This window comes from Borostomias antarcticus (assembly GCF_949987555.1).
Source record: "Borostomias antarcticus genome assembly, chromosome: 5".
Taxonomy (NCBI): domain Eukaryota; kingdom Metazoa; phylum Chordata; class Actinopteri; order Stomiiformes; family Stomiidae; genus Borostomias; species Borostomias antarcticus.
The window spans coordinates 20,092,665-20,112,589 of NC_140238.1; the positions used below are offsets into that span (position 1 = coordinate 20,092,665).

At 50.8% G+C, this 19,925-nt stretch overlaps 1 protein-coding gene across 2 annotated transcripts in view; it reads left to right on the plus strand.

Annotated features, from left to right (window-relative positions):
• lmtk2 (lemur tyrosine kinase 2) overlaps positions 1 to 19,925 on the plus strand; it is a 58,137-nt gene that overhangs the window by 34,901 nt on the left and 3,311 nt on the right. For both annotated transcript variants that reach the window (XR_014630434.1, XM_084437633.1), the window contains exons 7-13: positions 6,852 to 6,982; positions 9,110 to 9,194; positions 9,690 to 9,811; positions 10,990 to 11,139; positions 15,942 to 19,023; positions 19,125 to 19,257; positions 19,430 to 19,691. Coding sequence is in view for 1 of the 2 variants with exons in the window: in XM_084437633.1 (XP_084293759.1) it covers positions 6,852 to 6,982; positions 9,110 to 9,194; positions 9,690 to 9,811; positions 10,990 to 11,139; positions 15,942 to 19,023; positions 19,125 to 19,257; positions 19,430 to 19,691 (3,965 nt within the window). In the remaining variant the exon portion in view is untranslated. The remainder of the gene's footprint in view (positions 1 to 6,851; positions 6,983 to 9,109; positions 9,195 to 9,689; positions 9,812 to 10,989; positions 11,140 to 15,941; positions 19,024 to 19,124; positions 19,258 to 19,429; positions 19,692 to 19,925) is intronic.

Below are 19,925 nucleotides of genomic sequence, written 5' to 3' on the forward strand. Positions count from 1 at the left end.
GTGTGTGTGTGTGTGTGTGTGTGTGTGTGTGTGTGTGTGTGTGTGTGTGTGTGTGTGTGTCTGTCTGTGTGTCTTGGATATCGCCCGTCTACATATGCGAGAAAGATTTAGGGGGAATATAAGATCTCCCTGTTGATAAGACCTGTCTTCCATCTGAAAGTCCTGTCTGTCTTTAAGGATTAGCCGAGAGAGAGAGAGAGAGAGAGAGAGAGAGAGAGAGAGAGAGAGAGAGAGAGAGAGAGAGAGAGAGAGAGAGAGAGAGAGAGAGAGAGAGAGAGAGAGAGAGAGAGAGAGAGAGAGAGAGAGAGAGAGAGAGAGAGAGAGAGAGAGAGAGAGAGAGAGAGAGAGAGAGAATGTCTCTCCCTTCCCCATTCCCCCCTTCTGGGTTTGTGTTACAGCTGAATCTGTTTCGGGGTGACAGGCTGCAGATGGCATGTGGATGGTATGTTCCCATTCAGCTACCCCAAGCTCCGTTTTCACTGCATCATCCTCTCTTGCCCTAAATCGGTTCTCAGTGTGCGCGTGTGTGTGCGCGCGCTGTTTTTTGTTTTACTGAAGAGATAATGAAATTATAGTTTTGCGTTTTTTTGTGATTTGGTTTGGTATCAGTTAGTGTGTAATGTTCTGTGCGATGAATTGTTTGTGCGCACTTGTGTGTGGCACGCACATGTCTGCACACGGGAGCCCTGACATGACCCCAACCCAGATCATCAGCCTGCTATAAATCAGATGGACAGTGTTATCAGTTCCACATGGGTGTAGAGCTGGGTGCCCCCCCCCCCCAACCACTCTTCTCACCTACTGTACTACATGACTCCTGTGGCGCTCACGAGGGCTCCGACAAGCCACGCACTCTGAATATGCACATTTTTTCATAATAATTAGATATGTTGACTTGATGGTTAATCATGCTTGTATTCCTTCACAGGTTTTCATGAAAGAATGCCCTCAGATGTAGCCTAACACATGTAGAAGTGACAAGACCCTCGCATATGTAGTTTGTGTCCAAACCCTTGTAAACCATTTAGTGACAAGCAAGACATGACACACCCTGTGGTTCTCTTGGCACATGGTAAACCAATAAAGCCAGGCAGGAGAGCCTCCTAATACCCCAGAATGCCCCCCATCTAGGCAGGAGATTCTCCTAATGCCATAGAACGCCCCCCCCCCCCCCCCCCCCCCAGGCAGGAGAGCCTCCTAATACCCCAGAACGCCCCCCATCTAGGCAGGAGATTCTCCTAATGCCGTAGAACGCCCCCCCCCCCCCCCCCCCCAGGCAGGAAAGCCTCCTAATACCCCAGAACGCCCCCCCATCTAGGCAGGAGATTCTCCTAATGCCATAGAAGCCCCCCCCCCCCCCCCCCCCCCAGGCAGGAGAGCCTCCTAATACCCCAGAACCCCCCCCCCCCCCAGGCAGGAGAGCCTCCTAATACCCCAGAACGCCCCCCATCTAGGCAGGAGAGCCTCCTAATGCCATAGAACACCCCCCCTCCAGGCAGGAGAGCCTCCTAATACTCTAGAACGCCTCCCATCTAGGCAGGAGAGCCTCCTAATGCCATAGAACGCCCCCCCCCCCTCCAGGCAGGAGAGCCTCCTAATGCCCCAGAATGCCCCCCTGCGTAGGCACCCCATATCTTGAAAACTCACCGCCTTTAGGATACTTCGGGGGGCACGTTCGGCCCCATGCCCAGAGAGGCGTTGAGTCCCCCAAACCTATCCCGGCCCCTCCAGAACTGCTAAGCCTGCTTTCATTAGCAGGAGAGGGCCATCTACCACCACACCCCCATCTGTAGACAAGCTCACCTGACAGAGCTCGCTGTGTAGCCCAGTCTGGGCTAGGATGCCGCAATCGGAACCAAACGATATTCAGTATGAATATCGCAGGAGTTCCAATAATGCTTTCTAGTTGAAAACTAGTCGATGGCGCCCCCCCCCCAAAAAAAGTGTGAGCCACTTCTTAACAGAGTTGGTGTCATTATTGCACGCTAACTAACCTAAAACAACGGAAAAAAATATCAAATGTGGATAGCTTTTACCCAGGACTCAATTTGACGGATGAAATTATTAAAACTGTTGGACCTAAAATACTACTATACCAGCTGCTATAAGAAAACAATTAAAATATCGGTATCGGCAATATGGCTCATAGACGATCAGCCGGCCATAATCAGACCTGCCAACATGTACGCATTTTGCGTAGCGGGCACGCATTTTTACTGTATGGTACGCTGGTACGATTTGTCACTCTAAAGTACGCAAAAAGCGGTGGTTGTTTGTGTTTTTATTTATTATTTTTTAGTCGGCTTCTCAAATATATGCCAATAAGCATTTAGCCTCATTTGAGTTTGACCAATCATAGCGTCGGGTGATATTTGTAAGCGGGAATGTCTTCAACAGTCAGTCAGCAGTTGCCCAGCTCGCAAGCACAAATCGTTCCTAGATCGTTCCCCCTCATTACTGCGTCTGGCTGAGGATGGCTCATGGAACCCTGCTTGGCAAAGGTAACGTTAAACGGACTGGGGGAATGTGTAGCCTACAATTCACGTTGAGGTAGCTATACGTTACCAGTGTTTCCCAGTAAGTTAATGTCTGCAGCACAGTTTTAGCTATGTGTCTACCGCTACAGTTTCATAAAATATGGAAAAGTACAATATCGACACCGCTAGCTAACGTTATATGCTTTGCAGTGCACCCTGTTATTTCAAGCTGTCTCTCCTCACTCTACAGTAGCTGACAGCCTTGTTTGCCCCCCTTGCTACGCGCACAACTTCTATCTCTGGCTAGCTACCAGTGTTTCCCAGTAAGTTAAACTGTCGGAGGCACAGTATAGCTATGGGTCTACCGCCACAGTTTCATCAAATATAGAAAAGTACACTCTCGATACCGCTAGCTAACGTTATATGCTTTGCAGTGCACCGTTATTTCAACCTATCTCCCCTCGCTCTAGTTGACAGCCTCGTTAGCTAGCCACGCACACACACACACACACACACACACACACTTCTCTGGCTAGCTAGTGAATGTCTTACAATGGGAAACACTGGTTATGTAGTTATGTATGTGTTTGCAAGCTTAGCTAGCTTACTTATTCACTAGTAATGTAAGCAGGCAAAAAAGTAACCAGCACAGAGTGGAGGGACATGTGAGAGAGGAGAGGATAAAGGTTGTTTAGAGGAGAAGAGGAGACGGAAGGAGACAGGAGAGAGTGAAGATGAGAGATTAGAAAGACAGTCTGATCAGGGGTGCAGACTTGACACTTTTAGGTGAAAATAGCCGTTTTTAATCCAAAATTGTTCATTTGTTTGATCTATGTATGTATGGGTTTGCATGTTTGTCACCTTTTTGACCTGTGATCGGTTTGCACCTCTGCTGATGATTTAGACGGTATGAGTATGCAGTTAAGAATCAATGGGCATCAAACATACATTTTTATTAAATAAAACATTATATCTATTATTCTCACCCCATAACTCAAAATGAAAGAAAGCATATTTCATGTAAACATGCTGTTTCAGAATACTGTAGGCCTACGTTTCACGATTTTGTTATTTTCGTTCTTTAAAAGTCACCAGAATACAGCAATCTAACTCTCAGAAACATTTTTTTTTTTCTGGGGGAGGGCCCCCAGACCCCCGCATTGGTATAGAAATCCTCTCTAATTTGGTGTTCTTGAGCTTGCCACCACCACACCAAGAGATCAATTCCACAGGAAATGAGTCAGCTATCCAAAATATATTATGTGTTATGTCTGTTTTTGGCCACGATAAAGTGGTACTCAAAAACATTCTTCAGGGTTGGCAGGTCTGCATTATACTGACGATCGGTATGGGCAGCAAAAAACATTTTCGGGGCATCCCTAGCCCTAGCCTACCTAGCTCTGTGTTATTGTGGTGGCTGGTGGGGCCAGGGAGCCCGCAGGTCACTCTGACAGGCGGCAGGAGATAACTGTTAAGAGATGCGTCCGGATTAATGACTTAACGCCAGTGTTAAGAGACTCTGTGGGAACGTGGGAATGGTCGGTGAAAGTGGAGGGTTTAAATGAGCCGGCCATTCTGGCTGAGGGTGTTAACCTGTTAGTGGAAATGATATTCTGCAGCAAGGAAGCTGCAACTGGCCGTTTTGAAGACGACACTGCACACATACACTCCAGAGAGGAATACACTGTATCTGGGGTCACTCTAGCCCCCTGCGAGTATAGACCTCTTTGTAATCTTGCAAAATCTTCATTTTGATTTTGTGTCGGTTGATATCTTTGGAGGTTTCAAAACAGTAGAAGTTGTTGGATAATAAGGGAATGGCCCTTTAACAGACCTATGAAGGGTTTTAATTAATACACAAAATATAAACGTTGAAACCCTCAGAGACTTTTATGCAGTTCCATGGTTTGAAACGCTCAACGCTGCAAATGTGAGGGGACAGACCCGTGCACAGAGGACAAGCCGAGCCCCAAATCCCCTTTTTGGGCGCGGCGACGGCTTCTCTCTCGGTTTCGGCAGGATTCAGACAGCTCGGTGATCAATGGCCGTTTCGCTGACTTGTATCACTATCCGTAACCCATAGTAACCCTGACCCACGGACACAAATATATAGCCGCTCCGAGCAACCAGAGTGCTGCAGAATGCCAGCTGCCCTCGGGGTGAGTGACAGCCTCTTCTGTAAGGGGCCCCCCTTTTGCATCTGGTCTAGACCCACAGGAACCGGGACTGCAATGGCAGGGCCTTCTGGAAGCTGCTGAACAGGCCGGGCTTAGGACATAGTCGACCAGTAGCCAAAAACCCCAGAAACAATCAAACTCATTTGATGAGTTGAACTGGTGTTCAATGTAATCTGATGCAACTGAGACAGTCCTCTAGATCCCCTCCCGCCGTGTGGAATGTGGGTGTGGAGAGGGCGCTCTGTGTGGCCCTATGTGTGTCTATCTCCGCCGGTCAGGACAATAGGAAGGACAATTGTCAGGAAGAGTCCGAGAATGAGTTGCTGAGCTCACACAGTCCCAGTCAGCCCGTTTCCATTGAGGGGGACAACGGCTTGTTTTGTTTTCACGTCGACAGCCGTGTTCACGGTGCCCCTGGTATGAGGCTGTTTCCCCTCCAGTAAGCCCTTGACAGTGGGGACTTGTTGTCCAGAGGACGGCCATTGACTTGCCGCTGTTGTTTATGACTTGTGTGTCTCAACAGCTTTATCTCGTTCCCAAATGCTTTGTTTACGCCCTACGACAAGGAAGTCTTAATTGGCTTCTGGACTATCTCGTTTTTCGCTCAGGTGCTAAGCCTCTAAACGAGATGGTCAGACAAGCTATTTTAATGTGTCTGGGCTTGTGCCAGTGACTGACCATCTCCTAAATGGATCTCATCGGGTGCTGATTGTAAGAGTTCACCTTAACGACAGATTGACCTTTTCTACCAGTCACCAACGTCTAGTCAGCTGCTGTAAAGTCTTCACCGACCAGACGGGCTCACCATATCGTTAAGCGCAGGTTTAATATAGATCTTCTATGAATACCATTTCTCCGAACACACTGTTTTTGTGTGCTGGTTCACCTAAGCCATCTCTGCTCTTGCGCCGCTTCCCGCCTCTCAGCTTGGTTAGAAAGGGAGCTGTGGCCGTAATAACTTTGAGGCATGTGGGTTGACATTTTTATTGAAAGCGGTGACACGGGGAGTCCCCAGAGCTCGCACACAGTTGTGAATACGATCCCCTAAAGTCCCCATACCTGAGCGTTCGCTCAGCCCACCAGCCAAAGGCTTTGTAAAAGGGGATTTTAGGACGGTGGCCAGCCCGGGAGCCAACCGGCGACAGAAACACTTAAAGGGAATGTGCATGCCGCTGTGGGGCTTGTGTTTAGCCTGAAGATGGACAGGGTGTCATGGTGTGGTTGTCCACCGTCTGTGAATTTCCAATCTCCAAAATCTCTGCTGTGGTATAGCCTTTCTTTGTAATGATGTGTGTCCTGAAATGCACTGTCCTCATGATCAATAGCGTTTTCTACAGAATAAGGTACTCTGGTCCTTGGAGAAGGCTATTGTTTGGGAAGCTGGAAGTGTGTGGGTCCCTAACCTGCTGGAAGTGTGTGGATCCCTAACCTGCTGGAAGTGTGTGGATCCCTAACCTGCTGGGAGTGTGTGTAAACCTACTCACAGACCATTGTTGTTGTAATGCTGCTACTCCCCGAGGACACCTGCCATGGAATCATGGCACACTGATCTGAACAGAAAGAACTTAGATTTTCGTCTAAGTTCACCTCTGGTCTATTCACTTCACTCACATGCTGTTTGGACGTCCAGTTAAGAGGTTCTCTAGTGGGGTGGTTACATTTTAACAGCTGCCTCTTCATCTCTAACCGCCCCCCCTCCCCCCTACAGTTTAGTTTAGAAGGGAGCCGAGTTAGCCGTAACCCTGCCCCATATCCCCCAGAGTCCAGATCTCACACCTTGTTTATTTCTCTCTCCCAAACCTGGGTTCTGGAAGGCGGGTCCACAAAACGGACTCGGCCGGACAGCACGGTCAGTTCCACGCCACTGACTGGACATCTTTACTTTTACATGTCGGCATAATGGCCTATTAAACAGCCTTGCCCTTATTTGGTCTACTCCGCCATCAGCAGTATGTCGCTGGGTGGAGAGTAAGCAGGTTGTGGAGTGGCAGAGAGTCTACTGCCCCTCAGTGGAGGAGTCTGTAATATATTCACATTCACATAGTGTACATGTTGATGTCATAAGACATAAGATGATTGGGTTTTGGGTTTTTCATAATGTGCTACAGTGAATACTAATCAGAATGAAAGCAAAAAAAAGTCTGGATTTGTGTGGAATACGAATAGTTTTTGTGTGTGCATGCCCCCTTCATTGCAGGGAGATCTGCGGAGCTACCTGTCTCAGCAGGATTGGATGCTGGGAAACGCGGAGCTGCTACAGCTGCAGAAGATGGCCTGTGAAATTGCTGCTGGTGTCAGTCACCTTCACAAACATAACTTCCTGCACAGGTAGCACCCCTCAGCCCACTCTGCTCACATCAGTCACACAGAGACAACAGGATAAGAAAAGGATGCGCTCTGTGGTTGAACACTTTACAGTCAAGATGACTGAAATTGATACATGGCAACGACTGACTACAAATAATAGTTTTTGAGTAAATACCTATTATAATACGTGCTATTACTATTAAGGACCACCTAACCTGTGTGTGTATTTGTATTTGTTTGGGGGCCCTAATGTACAGTACATGGGATGAGCATGGCAGGAGAACCTTCATAGATGTAATCAACAAATATTGCCATTGTGCCAATATTCTCCATAAAAGGCATCCATGGCGTAAGGCCTCATTTTGATTTCAGTTTTACCCCAGTAAGCAGAGACCATCTGGGCCATGTCGGAGAAGGGGGGCCGGGGGTGGTTCGGGAGCAGGGGGCTCTGGGGTAACACGCAGCTCTCAGCTCGCGGACTCTGCTTTGCATGCTCAGAATAAGCTCAAAGGGCTCCAATTACACAGCTCTCACGCATTGCCATGGTGTCGGCTGTCGGCCGTCAAAGGGAAATGATGATTCTGCTCTTTGGCGGTAAAAGGATAGCCTGCTATTGGCCCTTTTTTTTTTTTATCCATGTTACGACTCAGAACAGCCCTGCCGAGATCCCCCCCCCCCCCCGCTCCCTGTAGGGGCGTAATGACCGTTGTAAAAAAAAAAAAAAAACATTACACTTTTCCTTTATGGTGGCTAAGTTGATTTACTGGAGCCCCCTCCTCCTTCGTCACACCCGCTAGAGACTGCGGGGCTTAACATGGCTCAGCCGCAGTGTCTCCTGGGACGGGGCTGGTGTGAACGGGCACGGCTGCCAAAGCTTAGCTCTGTGGCCAGATCATCCTGGTGGTGGGCCTCAAGCAAGGAGAGGGCGAGTAGGGCAGGCTTCCATTACACACAGGGGAGCTGCTTGACAAGCTCGCTCCGACGGCACCAAACAGTCTTAGCGCCCCGGCGGTGTCCCCTCTCCCCACAACCTTGTAGGGTTAAGATCTTGGACTCAGTTCTCGGTGACCCTCCGACATTACTGTATGCTCGCCCATTCGCCAGACGCAGGGGACAAGACGGGTGGGGGCGGGGGTTTAAAATATCTCTCCATTTATCTTGTATAGGTTTCAGCGGGCCTGACAGTAACTCTGCGGTGTGCGAGCAAGACCACTAGTGTCAGCGATGTCCACGGGAAGGGGTGGGGCAGAAAATGTCTTAAAAGAGACATGCTCTTGGAACTGGTGTACTGGGAAGGTCCCTCAGCCAAGATGGGAACCAGAGCCTCCCGCTGCATGAGCCAGTCCCAGTCTGAATGAGCTACCATATGTCCCCGATACCTCCCTCGCACCTCCCTTACGCCCTCTGCTGCCCCCCTCTCCATAAGACACGCTAATGTACGGCATCCCAGAGTTTCTCCCTGGGAACAACACCCTGGTGCCGTGTGAGTGAGTGGGGAAAAAGCTCCAGCAGTGATGTTGTTTCTAGCGACTGGAGCGAGTCCATAGAGAGCCAGTCAGCTACAATCAGGGGTTTTATTTGTCTGGTGGTTTTCGAGTGCGGGTGCTGTCCATGTTGTTAGTAGGGTCAGCTCGACTTAACCAGTACCTGGCAAGATTAAGCTTGGGTATAGAGCAAAAAAATAAGCATATATTGAATATGCTTACCCTGTCTAAAGATGCATTTCAATGACATGTCCACACCAGGGCAGTACAGAGCCAGTGTAATCCTTGCCTACTTTGGCAGCCATGTCTATTTTCATCTCCACATATGGCATCATGACTGAGGGATGCTTGAGAGACATGCCTCAGAGTCCACTTTGTTTGTCTTCACAAGGGGGTGTATTCACACGCCGCTGGTTGTATGTACATACCCAGCTGTTTACGTTTCTCTGGCTGACCAGACACAACAAACGTGTGCTCAGACGAAACAAAGTAGAAGTGTTTGTCTAATGTGTCGGTCCCAGACTCAACAAAAGTCACAAACCACTGACAGGTGTCCTCACATCAACAAACTACTACTAAATCGTTTGCCAGAGCACAGCTGTAAATATCTGTCCATTCAACCCCACCTTTTGATTAAACCTCTCATTCTCTTTCTGTCTCATAGTGATCTGGCCCTGAGGAACTGCTATTTGACAGCTGACCTGACCGTCAAAGTGGGAGACTATGGCATCGGACCGTACAGATTCAAGGTAGTGAATCATTTGTGAATTATTTGGATAAATCGCATAGTGTAGTGAGATCTGTGTTACCAATACAGGTGCGTGTAGTACAGTGTGGGTTGACCGCTGCTGGCCTTTGACCCCTTGGCAGACTGAAATGTTAAGACCTTTGCCAGACCGCACCGTATATTTGCTATGGCAGCTCTGTCGCCTGCTTTCCGCAGATCATTTTGAACTCTCAATCTGACTCGTGAGATAAGGTCACCAAATGTTTCTTCGTGGCCAAACGAGTTGTAAAATTTTATGGGACACTGTGGGTGTTGATTAGCTGTGTGTTTACTCGTCTGGGTCCTTGCAAAGAGACCAGATGGTCCCTTTTTGTATTCAGTTTAGATGGATAATGTGTATTTTTTGTGTTTGCAGTCTTCACTGTGTTTATTTGTAATCTACTCTTTTTTAATGTCTTCAAAGCCCCCCATGCGTGTGCACACACCTCACTCAGAGCCCTGTTCATGTCACCCCCAGGAGGATTACATCATCACGGAGGACGATGTGTCGGCCCCCCTGCGCTGGCTGGCCCCTGAGCTGGTGGGCGAGCGCCACGGTGGAGTTATAACCATGGAGCAGACCAAGCCTGGAAATGTCTGGTGTGTACCTGGCTGCAACCAGCACCTGTTCACCGCACCGTGATGTAGGGCTGTGCACCTGGTCTGTAGGGCTGTACACCTGGTCTGCATAATGGATGTCCATGCTCTTTCCTTTTTAGTCGTATGGTGACCCATGTATTGTGATGTGTTGTATCGTATTGTGAGAGGCTAACAAGACATACGTCAAGACATATGAAGTGAAGCATATAATAATGATAATCAGTCCTGTCAAAAAATCAATAGGAAGTCCAATGAAAAATGACTAGGAAGCATAAGAAATGACGGCATTTTAATAATAATATAGCAGATTATAGTGGTTATTTCAGTCGTCTTTAAATACACAGAGTAAGCCCCTGGAACTCATGGCTCTACAGCAGCCCCCTGGCCTGTTGCTGGGCTGTAAATGTTACTTAGAAAATGAACCCTCTGTTAATACCCAGCCCCCTCCCCTTTCTCTCTCTTTCCTTCTCACTCACTCTCTCTCCCTCCCTCTCATAGTCTCCCAGGTCTCTCTCACACACACTGCTGAGGCTGTAAATCTTTGGTGCCAGTTAGACTAACTTCTGAAGGGGGAACAAGTCACAGACATTACCCACTGCGTCCCCCAACCCAACACTAATGACCCCATGGCATTTTGCCCATGCGTCTCTCAGTAATAAATCATGACAATCTTACATAAAGGAGCTCTTGTTACTAGACCAGATTTACCCCTGAATAAGGATACGTTGTTAGAGTATGCTTATGCAATCGGCATATCGGCTTTCATTTTGAGAATATTTTTGTTTTGGCACCTGTTATGATAGCTTTCTTACAGTTGATATTTATGTCAGCCATGGTACTGAAGTGGTGTTAATTGATGTGAAAACAAAATATGAATGATAAATTGAATTAATGTATTTCCAATTTATTCATTTTAGGTGACCTTACCTACATTTAATCATCCTAACTGAACTATTGTTAGCCTGGATCCAGTCTTCATTGCGAAAAAAATTGTGGAAAGTGAAAGTCTGGCTTCCAGGCTAAACTGTTATATATATATATATATATATATATATGTGATATAAATGCGGTTCCCCTCCACCGCAGATCAAGTTAATTACAGTTGAATGACAGGGAGGCTATGTGTGTTCCAATCATCTCTCATCAAGCCACCATCAATGTTATTTGTGTGTGCGCAGGGCGCTGGGAGTGACTCTGTGGGAGCTCTTTGATAATGCTGCCCAGCCCTACCCACACCTGTCCAACCGGGAGGTCCTCAACCACGTGATCAGGGAACAGCAGATCAAACTGTTCAAGCCACAGCTGGAGCTGCCCTACTCTGACAGATGGCAAGTCTCTCCTTCCAACCACGATAACACAATCCTGCTGGATAGAGCCTGCGTACCACTGTTTGGTTTATCTCTGTCTGTCTCCTGATCCACCGCTGTTGAAATGTGGTTCCTTCAAGTCATTAGAAACCTTGATACATTTATTTCCATAAAGACGTCAGGACACCAGTGCTACAGGCTAGGAGGTAGGTAGCCCAGTGGTTACAACACATCAGGCCAGAACCGGGCCAGTTAAAAAGATGGGAATTTAGCTGGAGGGCTGCTGGGCAAGTTCCCTACCGTTGCCTGCCATTTTGCCCTTGAGCAAGGCACTTAACCCCAACACTAGCGCCTGGGCATCCAGGGATGCTGCTCATGCAGGCGGACCCTGAGCTTGACTCAGCCATGGAGGTTGAGATGGGAGAGTAGAAGACAAATGTCAGTTGTCCAAATGACCTCAAGTAATACATACATCTATACAGTCCCTCCAGAAAAACGTGGGCAAAAATCCTTGATTATGTGGGCAAAAATCCTTGATTATGCGGGCAAAAATCCATGATTATGCAATGGAATATGCAGGGGTTTTATGTGATTTTATGCGTTGAAAATGCGGGGATTTTCTGAAGTTGCGGGAACTTGCGAATATTGCAAGAATATGCGAGAACCAGTCCTGTATTTTCGTGCACACCCCACTCTAATGCATATAGCCTACACTACTACGTCTTCACATGCTTGGAATGATCCGAGAAATAACAAAACCATAGCCTATGCGAGCGTGCCTAGACCAGGTACGGTAATAGCCCGGCGTCATGATTGAAGGCAGCCTTAAAACTTACGGTGATGATGAAACTTCATCATCATCTTCATCCGCTTATCCGGGGTCGGGTCGCGGAGGCAGCAGCTCCAGCAGGGGGCCCCAGACATCCCTTTCCCTAGCAGCATCAACCAGCTCTGCCTGGGGAATCTTTAGCCGCTCACAGGCCAGTGCGGAGATGTAGTCCCGCCACCTAGTCCTGGGTCTACCCCGCGGCCTCCTCCCAGCCGGACACGCCTGGAACACCTCCCTAGGGAGGCGCCCAGGAGGCATCCTCACTAGATGCCCGAACCACCTCAACTGGCTCCTTTCGACGCAAAGGAGCAGCGGCTCTACTCCGAGTCTCTCCCGGATGACTGAACTTCTCACCCGATCTCTCAGGGAGACCCCAGCCACCCTCCGGAGAAAACTCATTTCGGCCGCTTGTATCCGTGATCTCGTTCTTTCGGTCATGACCCATCCTTCATGACCATAAGTGAGGGTGGGGACGAAGATAGACCGGTAGATCGAGAGCTTTGCCTTTTGGCTCAGCTCTCTTTTCGTCACAACAGTGCGGTATAGCGACTGCAGAACCGCCTCCGGCCAAACTCCCTCTCCATGGTTCCCTCACTCGTGAACAAGACCCCCAGATACTTGAACTCCTTCACTTGGGGTAAGGACTCATTTCCTACTCGGAGCGGACAGGCCACCGGTTTCCTGCTGAGAACCATGGCCTCAGATTTAGAAGTGCTTATTCTCATCCCAGCCGCTTCACACTCAGTTGCGAACCTATCCAGAGAGTGCTGGAGGTCGCAGGCAGCTGATGCCATCAGGACCACATCATCTGCAAAAAGCAGTGACGTGATCCCCAGCTCACCGAACTGCAAACCCACCTCCCCCCGGCTACGCCTCGATATCCTGTCCATGAAAATCACAAACAGGATTGGTGACAAAGCGCAGCCCTGGCGGAGGCCAACACCCACCGGAAAGGCAGACGACTTACTGCCGAGGACCCGGACACAGCTCTCGCTCTGGGTGTACAGGGATTGGATGGCCCTAAGTAGGGACCCCCTCACCCCATACTCCCGCATAACCCTCCACAAGACCTCTCGGGGGACCCGGTCGTAAGCCTTCTCCAAGTCCACAAAACACATGTAGACAGGTTGGGCAAACTCCCAAGCCCCCTCCAAGATCCTTGCGAGAGTGAAGAGCTGGTCGGTAGTTCCACGACCAGGACGAAATCCGCATTGTTCCTCTTCGATCTGAGGTTCGACTATCGGCCGGACCCTCCTTTCCAGCACCTTGGAGTAAACTTTCCCTGGGAGGCTGAGTAATGTGATGCCTCTATAATTCGCACACACCCTCTGGTCCCCTTTTTTGAATATTGGGACCACCACCCCAGTCTGCCACTCCTTCGGCACTGACCCAGACTTCCACGCAGTGTTACAGAGGCGTGTCAACCAAGACAGCCCCTCTACACCCAGCGCCTTCAGCATTTCTGGACGGATCTCATCAGTCCCTGGGGCTCTGCCACTGTGGAGTTGTTTGACTACCTCAGTGACCTCCTCCAAGGACATTGACGACCCCCCATCATCTTCCGGCTCTGCCTCGATCGTAGAGGGTGGATTAGTCGGGTTCAGGAGTTCCTCAAAGTGCTCCTTCCAACGCTCAACAACCTCCTCAGTTGAGGTCAGCAGTGTCCCCTCCTTGCTGTATACAGCTTGGATGGTCCCCCGCTTTCCCTTCCTGAGGTGTCTGATGGTCTTCCAGAAACACTTTGGTGCCGACCGAAAGTCCTTCTCCATGGTTTCTCCGAACTCCTCCCACACCCGCTGCTTTGCCTTGGTCACGGCCGAAGCCGCAGCCCTCCGGGCCAGTCGATACCCTGCAACTGTTTCTGGGGTCTCCCGGGCTAACATAACCCGGAAGGCCTCCTTCTTCAGTCGGACGGCTTCCCTCACCACCGCTGTCCACCACGGTGTCCGAGGGTTACCGCCCCTTGAGGTACCTATGGCCCTCAGGCCACAGCTCCCAGCCGCAGCTTCAGCAATGGAGGCTTTGAACACCGACCACTCATGCTCGATGTCCCCAACCTCCACAGGGATGCCTGAGAAGCTCCGCCGGAGGTGGCAATTGAAATCTCTCCGGACAGGCTCTTCCTCCAGACGTTCCCAGTTCACCCTCACTACACGCTTGGGTTTTCCAGGTCTGTCCAGAAGTTTCCCCCGCCATCGAAACCAGCTCACCACCAGATGGTGATCAGTGGACAGCTCTGCCCCTCTCTTTACCCAAGTGTCCAAAACGCATGGCCTCAGATCAGATGATACGATAACGAAATCGATCATCGACCTTCGGCCTAAGGTGTTCTGATGCCAGGTGTACTTGTGGGCATCCTTGTGTTCGAACATGGTGTTTGTTATGGACAAACCGTGACTAGCACAGAAGTCCAACAACAAAACACCACTCGGGTTCAGATCGTGGTGGCCATGCCTCCCAATCACGCCCCTCCAAGTTTCTCCATCATTGCCTACGTGTGCATTGAAGTCCCCCAGTAGGACACTGGAGTCCCCTGCAGGAGCCCCCAAAAGGACTCCACTCAGGGTCTGCAGGAAGGCTGAGTACTCTGAACTGCTGTTCGGTGCATAAGCACAAACCACAGTCAGAGTCCCCCCCCCCACAGTCCTAAGGCGCAGGGAGGCGACCCTCTCGTCCACTGGGGTGAACTCCAGCACAGAGGCGCTCAGCTGGGGGCTAGCTAGTATAGCCACACCTGCCTTACGCCTCATACCGTGAGCAACTCCGGAGAAGAACAGGGTCCAACCCCTATCCAGGAGTTTGGTTCCGGCGCCGGTGCTGTGCGTGGAGGTTAGCCCCACCAGGTGTAATTGGTATCGCTCCACCTCCCTCACAAGCTCCGGCTCCTTCCCCCCCAGCGAGGTCACGTTCCATGTCCCCAGAGCCAGCCTTTGCCGCCCGGGTCCGGTCCGTCGGTGTCCCCCGCCTTCACCGCCACCTAGTTGGCAGCGCACCCGACCCCGACAATTCCTCCCGCGGGTGGTGGGTCCACGGGACGATGGAGGAGGAGATGGTGCTTCCACGTTGCTTATTCGGGCTGGGCCCGGCCGGGCTCCGTGGTAAGCCCGGCCACCAGGCGCTCGCATGCGGGCCCTCCGTCTGGGCCTGGCTCCAGACGAGGGCCCCGGGCTTCCTCCGGGCCGGGTCTCTCTTCCTTGTAGTTCTAATTTCATCAGGGTTTTTGCCTGTAACCCCAGGTAGGGGGGCTAGGGGGTACTACCACTTGCCCAAGGTGGACCCCCAGACTAGTGGAGGGATGATGAAACTTAACAACCATAATGCCAATGTCTGGTCTCTGCAGTCATCCAGGTCATTTGCTATTTCCAAGTTTATCAGACCAAACATTTTGCCCATGTCTATGATCTGATGTTTATTGATTTGATCTTAATATAATCGATGCAGCTGTGCTTTAGCCTACTCTTATTGGCTATTTATTTCCTTCATTCATGATGAGAATAGCAGAAGACTTGATTTGAACTTGATGCATTAAACATAAATTGGTGCAATTCACTAGAATGCAGGGAATGAGATGTCTGATAATATCATAATCTCATGGGGGAGGACCCCCAGACTCCTGCTTGATTTGTGTTCCGTGAGCATGGGACTGCTGGCAAGGTGTCCCTTATTTTTTCCCATTGAATGTGGCAACCCTACAAACGAGGTGAAAAACATTAAAACTTAAAGCAGAAAAATGCGGGAAGTATGAAATCAAGCGAGCCTTGCAAATTCCACGTTTTTTGCGCAGAGTTCAGTGATTATCGCGGTGAAAATGCGCTCTTTGTAAAATTATGTGACCCTTGCATAATCTGCGCCTTTTGCCTGATTATGCAATGAATTATGCGATCGCATAATCACGTTTTTCTGGAGGGACTGTCTATATACTGGAAACATGGTCTATGTATAAAATTAGAGAAATGTTTTTTCCGATGTGTCATAATTCCTGTTTTTTGTGCAGGTATGAAGTGCTGCAGTTCTGCTGGCTCTCCCCGGACAGGCGTGCCACGGCCGAGGAGGTCCACCGGCTGCTCACCTACCTACGCATGCAGGGCCAGAAGGACGTGGAGGACGACTTTGAACAGCGCTGGGACACCCTGAAGCCCAACCCCACCGCCCGGCAGGCCACCGTCAGCCACTCCTCCTTCCCCATCCTGGAGCAGTTCGCCGACGACGCCTTGCGGCCGGAGGTGGATGAGGTTCTCACCGTCACCGAGACCAGCCGGGGCCTCAGCTTTGAGTACGTGTGGGAGGCTGCTAAGCACGACCACTACGACGGCGGCCACCCCCGCTCCGCCATGGACACCACACTCAACTACCACAGCGTGTTTTTCCCCGTGCCCAGCGAGGACATCCAGGCCCACTTCCCTGACCCCGTGACCAAGCCGGGAGGCGCCGAAACTGGGAGCTCCCCCTCGGGGATCCCCGGGGTGCTGCCGGTGTTTGACGCGCAGAAGCCCTCCAATGGGAATGAGTATTACATCCAGTTAGAGGAGCAAGGGGTGAGCAGCGTTGAGGGGAATGAGAACACGGACACAACGTCAGACCAACAGCAGTTTGTCGTTCTCCAGGACGTCCGCTTGGATGAGTCCAGCACTGATGCCGATTTCTTCCACCGAAGCATTGACTCCAAGGACTCGTTCTTACAAGACAGCCACATTTGGTCCTCCAGTGAGCACGAGAGTCCCTACCACACCAACATTTTCGGTGAGAGCAACTTCGCTAAACCGGAAGACTCCCACTCCTGGAAAAGGGGCTTGATGGAGCTGCCGGAGCTTGGTGGGAATGGGTTCCAGCAGGGAGCAGCTTCGGCGGCCCAGTGGGAAGAGAACAGTTTGGGGGAGTCTTTTTTAGGGGAACGTTCAGGAGCTGCTTGCCCGGAGGGCTCTCGGGAGGCGGAGAGCCCCGACGTGATGAAGCTTCTGAACACGGAGAAACTAGCTGACAATTTTGCGTTCCTCCAAGAAAGGAGCCTGATGAAGGAGAGGTCTGGTTCGTCGGGGAGAAATGTGAGTCGACAGCAGGACTTCCTTCAACCTGGTCTGGCCCACGCTCCCGAGGACAGCTTCAAAATGAGTTCTTGGGACAACCTTCTGACCTTAGATAGCTCGAACGTGGCCCACAAAAAACCTGAAGAGAGTCCCACAGCTCCAAAAGAGGATCTTTTAGACTTTATGAGTCCCAGTTTTGTGGATTTCCTTCAGCCTCTGGTAGAAAACAAAACTCTGGTGCCTTCCAATACACTGGCTACTACGGGAGTGATCTTTAGCAATCAGTCGCCAGTTAGAAATAGCTCTTCCAGCGATGACTTTGGTCTGGTGCATTCCTCCGATATGGGTTTTGACCATGCTTTTGAATCGGCTTCGGACAGGGCTGAGGTCCCTGTTAGTCCAGCTAATAACCACCAGTCCCCCGTGCTTTCTGAAAGTGCCACAATAGAGCCCTTGCACACAGCTGCCAAAACCCCTAGCCTTGTAGATCACCGTGGACCCTCAGAGGATAGCGTTCAGTCCATAGGAATCAAAGAGCCGACCGATTTGCCGGCATCCCTGCCTTCTCCTCAAGGTGATACTTCGGCCCCTATTGACTATGGTCACAGTGAAGGCCCGACTAGTGACGATGTGTTGAGCGAGCTGATCGACGATACAGAGGTAGAAATGGACACTGTCATCTGTGACCACGACGAGCCCCTGGAGGATGACTGCTCGTCTCAAGCCAGGTCTTCGTTGTTGGTTTCAGGTCCTTCTATGGACCAGATCAGCCAGGACAGCCTGCTGGAAGACAGCGTCTCCACCACCCTTCCAACAGTTGAGAACTCAGCCTACACGCCGGATTCTCTGGACTCCCTTGACATTCACAGGCTGGAAGGACGGGTCGCGCCTCACAAGCTCCAGCCTCCATACAAAACGGCCGACAGCGGCTACGAGACGGAGAACCTAGAGTCTCCTGAGTGGAACTCCCAGCCCGTTGGCAAAGAACATGCAGTGGAGGAGAATGGTGTTAGTGTCGCGGAGGAGGAAGAAGCAGAGCCCACGGCCGCCACAGCCCTGGTCCCCCCAGAAATCATCGTCTCCGAGGCGGAAAGTGTTCCAGAAGCCCCGGACGACTCCGTCGAGTCCTACAGCCAGCGGCCGGAGCCCGTAGCGCCTGGCGAGGAGCCTTTCATGGGCGGGAACTACCGGGACTCTGCCTACTTCTCCGACAACGAGTCTGAGCCTGAGAAGAAGTCTGAGGAGACCAACGGGGTAAGTTCTGCGGAGGCCTCTTGGCTGAGGAGATCTCCTACCGAACATGTCAGCGGTGCCACTGGAGATCGATCAGCCCCACCCGAGGAGGATCCAGAGGAGACTGATGTCGCTTCTCCTCAAGAGTCTCTGACAACTACAGAGTCCCTGGTTGATGTTGGAGCAGCGGACGCTAAGCCTCCCCCCCAGGGAGACAACAGTTTGCCTGAGCTGGTCCTCACAACAGAGGGAGACCTGGAGAAGGATGCGCCTGTTGCCATTGACAGCAACGAGGAGAGACTCCAGTACTTCCCAGAGTTTGAGGCTTCGGATCAATCAGAGGCCAGCAAACCTTCAGAGGATCTGGCGACGTCTCCTGCTACTGATGCTACCTCAGCAAAACTCTTGCCCGAGAACATGTTTCACGCAAAGCTAACCAGGACCTATGCCAGCGACGGTCCAAAGCTGAAGGAACCCGACATGGAGGGGCGGTACCTGGGCAGGCAGGACGGCGCCGGGACAGAGGGACAGGAGGACGGGATGGAGGCCGACGAGGAGGATGAGAACAGCGACGACTCAGACAACGAGGCGCAGGCGTACCGGCTGCACAGCTCCAGCTCGGAGAGCGAGGACGATGCGGTGCACCCGGTGCCCGTTATAGTGTCGGACGACAGCAGCGCCCGGAACCTGAAGAGCCTGCTTAAGCCCAACAGTCTCAACGTCATGGCCAAACCCACCACGCCACCAGGGGGAAGCGATGCAAACGACAGGAGAGCCGTGTCCTTCTTTGATGATGTCACGGTTTACCTTTTTGACCAGGTAAAACATTAAGCCTGTTCAGGGTTTGACATTCCCACTGTCGGTAGACAAGTAGATTTGAGGATCATGTTTAGTAACAGGTGCCCAACTTATACTTTTAGGAGACCCCCACCAAGGAGCTGGGAGACCACTCATCAGGCTCCAACAGCCAGGTGTCAGAGTTCAGCAGTCCTGTCCCCTCATCCAGCTACCTGAACAGGTTCACTAACTCCGAGAGCTCCACTGACGAAGAAGGTAAGACTGACTGCAACTTGGGGTTGGGAGTAATAAATTCAGTTTTTGTATGTTTTGTTTCACAAATATGATACTGATACTGGCCCTATCTCTGTTTATTGATTGATTCAAAGAAAGGTTAGAGTGAACCAAAGATAAGGTGTTTAACCAGAGGACCCTCCCTCCTCTACAGGTGGTGGTTTTGAGTGGGACGATGACTTTTCTTCCCCGGAGCCGTCCTTCCTATCCAAGGCAGCTAAAGACCTGGCCCAGGCCAAGACCACGCCCTCATGTGCGGCCGTGCGTTACTTCTCCCCGCCCCCCGCGGGCTGCGCCCCCGAGCCCAGTTGGGCCGCCTCCTCCTCCAACTACTCGCGCTTCTCCATCTCCCCAGCCAGTATCGCCAACTTCTCCCTCACACACCTTTCCGACTCCGACATCGAACAAGGAGGCGAGTGACACACACATACACACAAACATTCATAACCTTGTCTGGACTTAGTTACAAAGCATTCTTACAGAACTGTCAGTGTTTTAGACTTAAATTGTACAAAATATTGTCTTTTCCTGTACTGTATAAAAGGTTTCCCGCACACACCAACTCAAAGAGCATGACTGAGTGCACATACAGTAAGCTACATGTGTCGCTATCCTATCTAACAATGCACTTCCTCTGTTGTCCTCTCCAG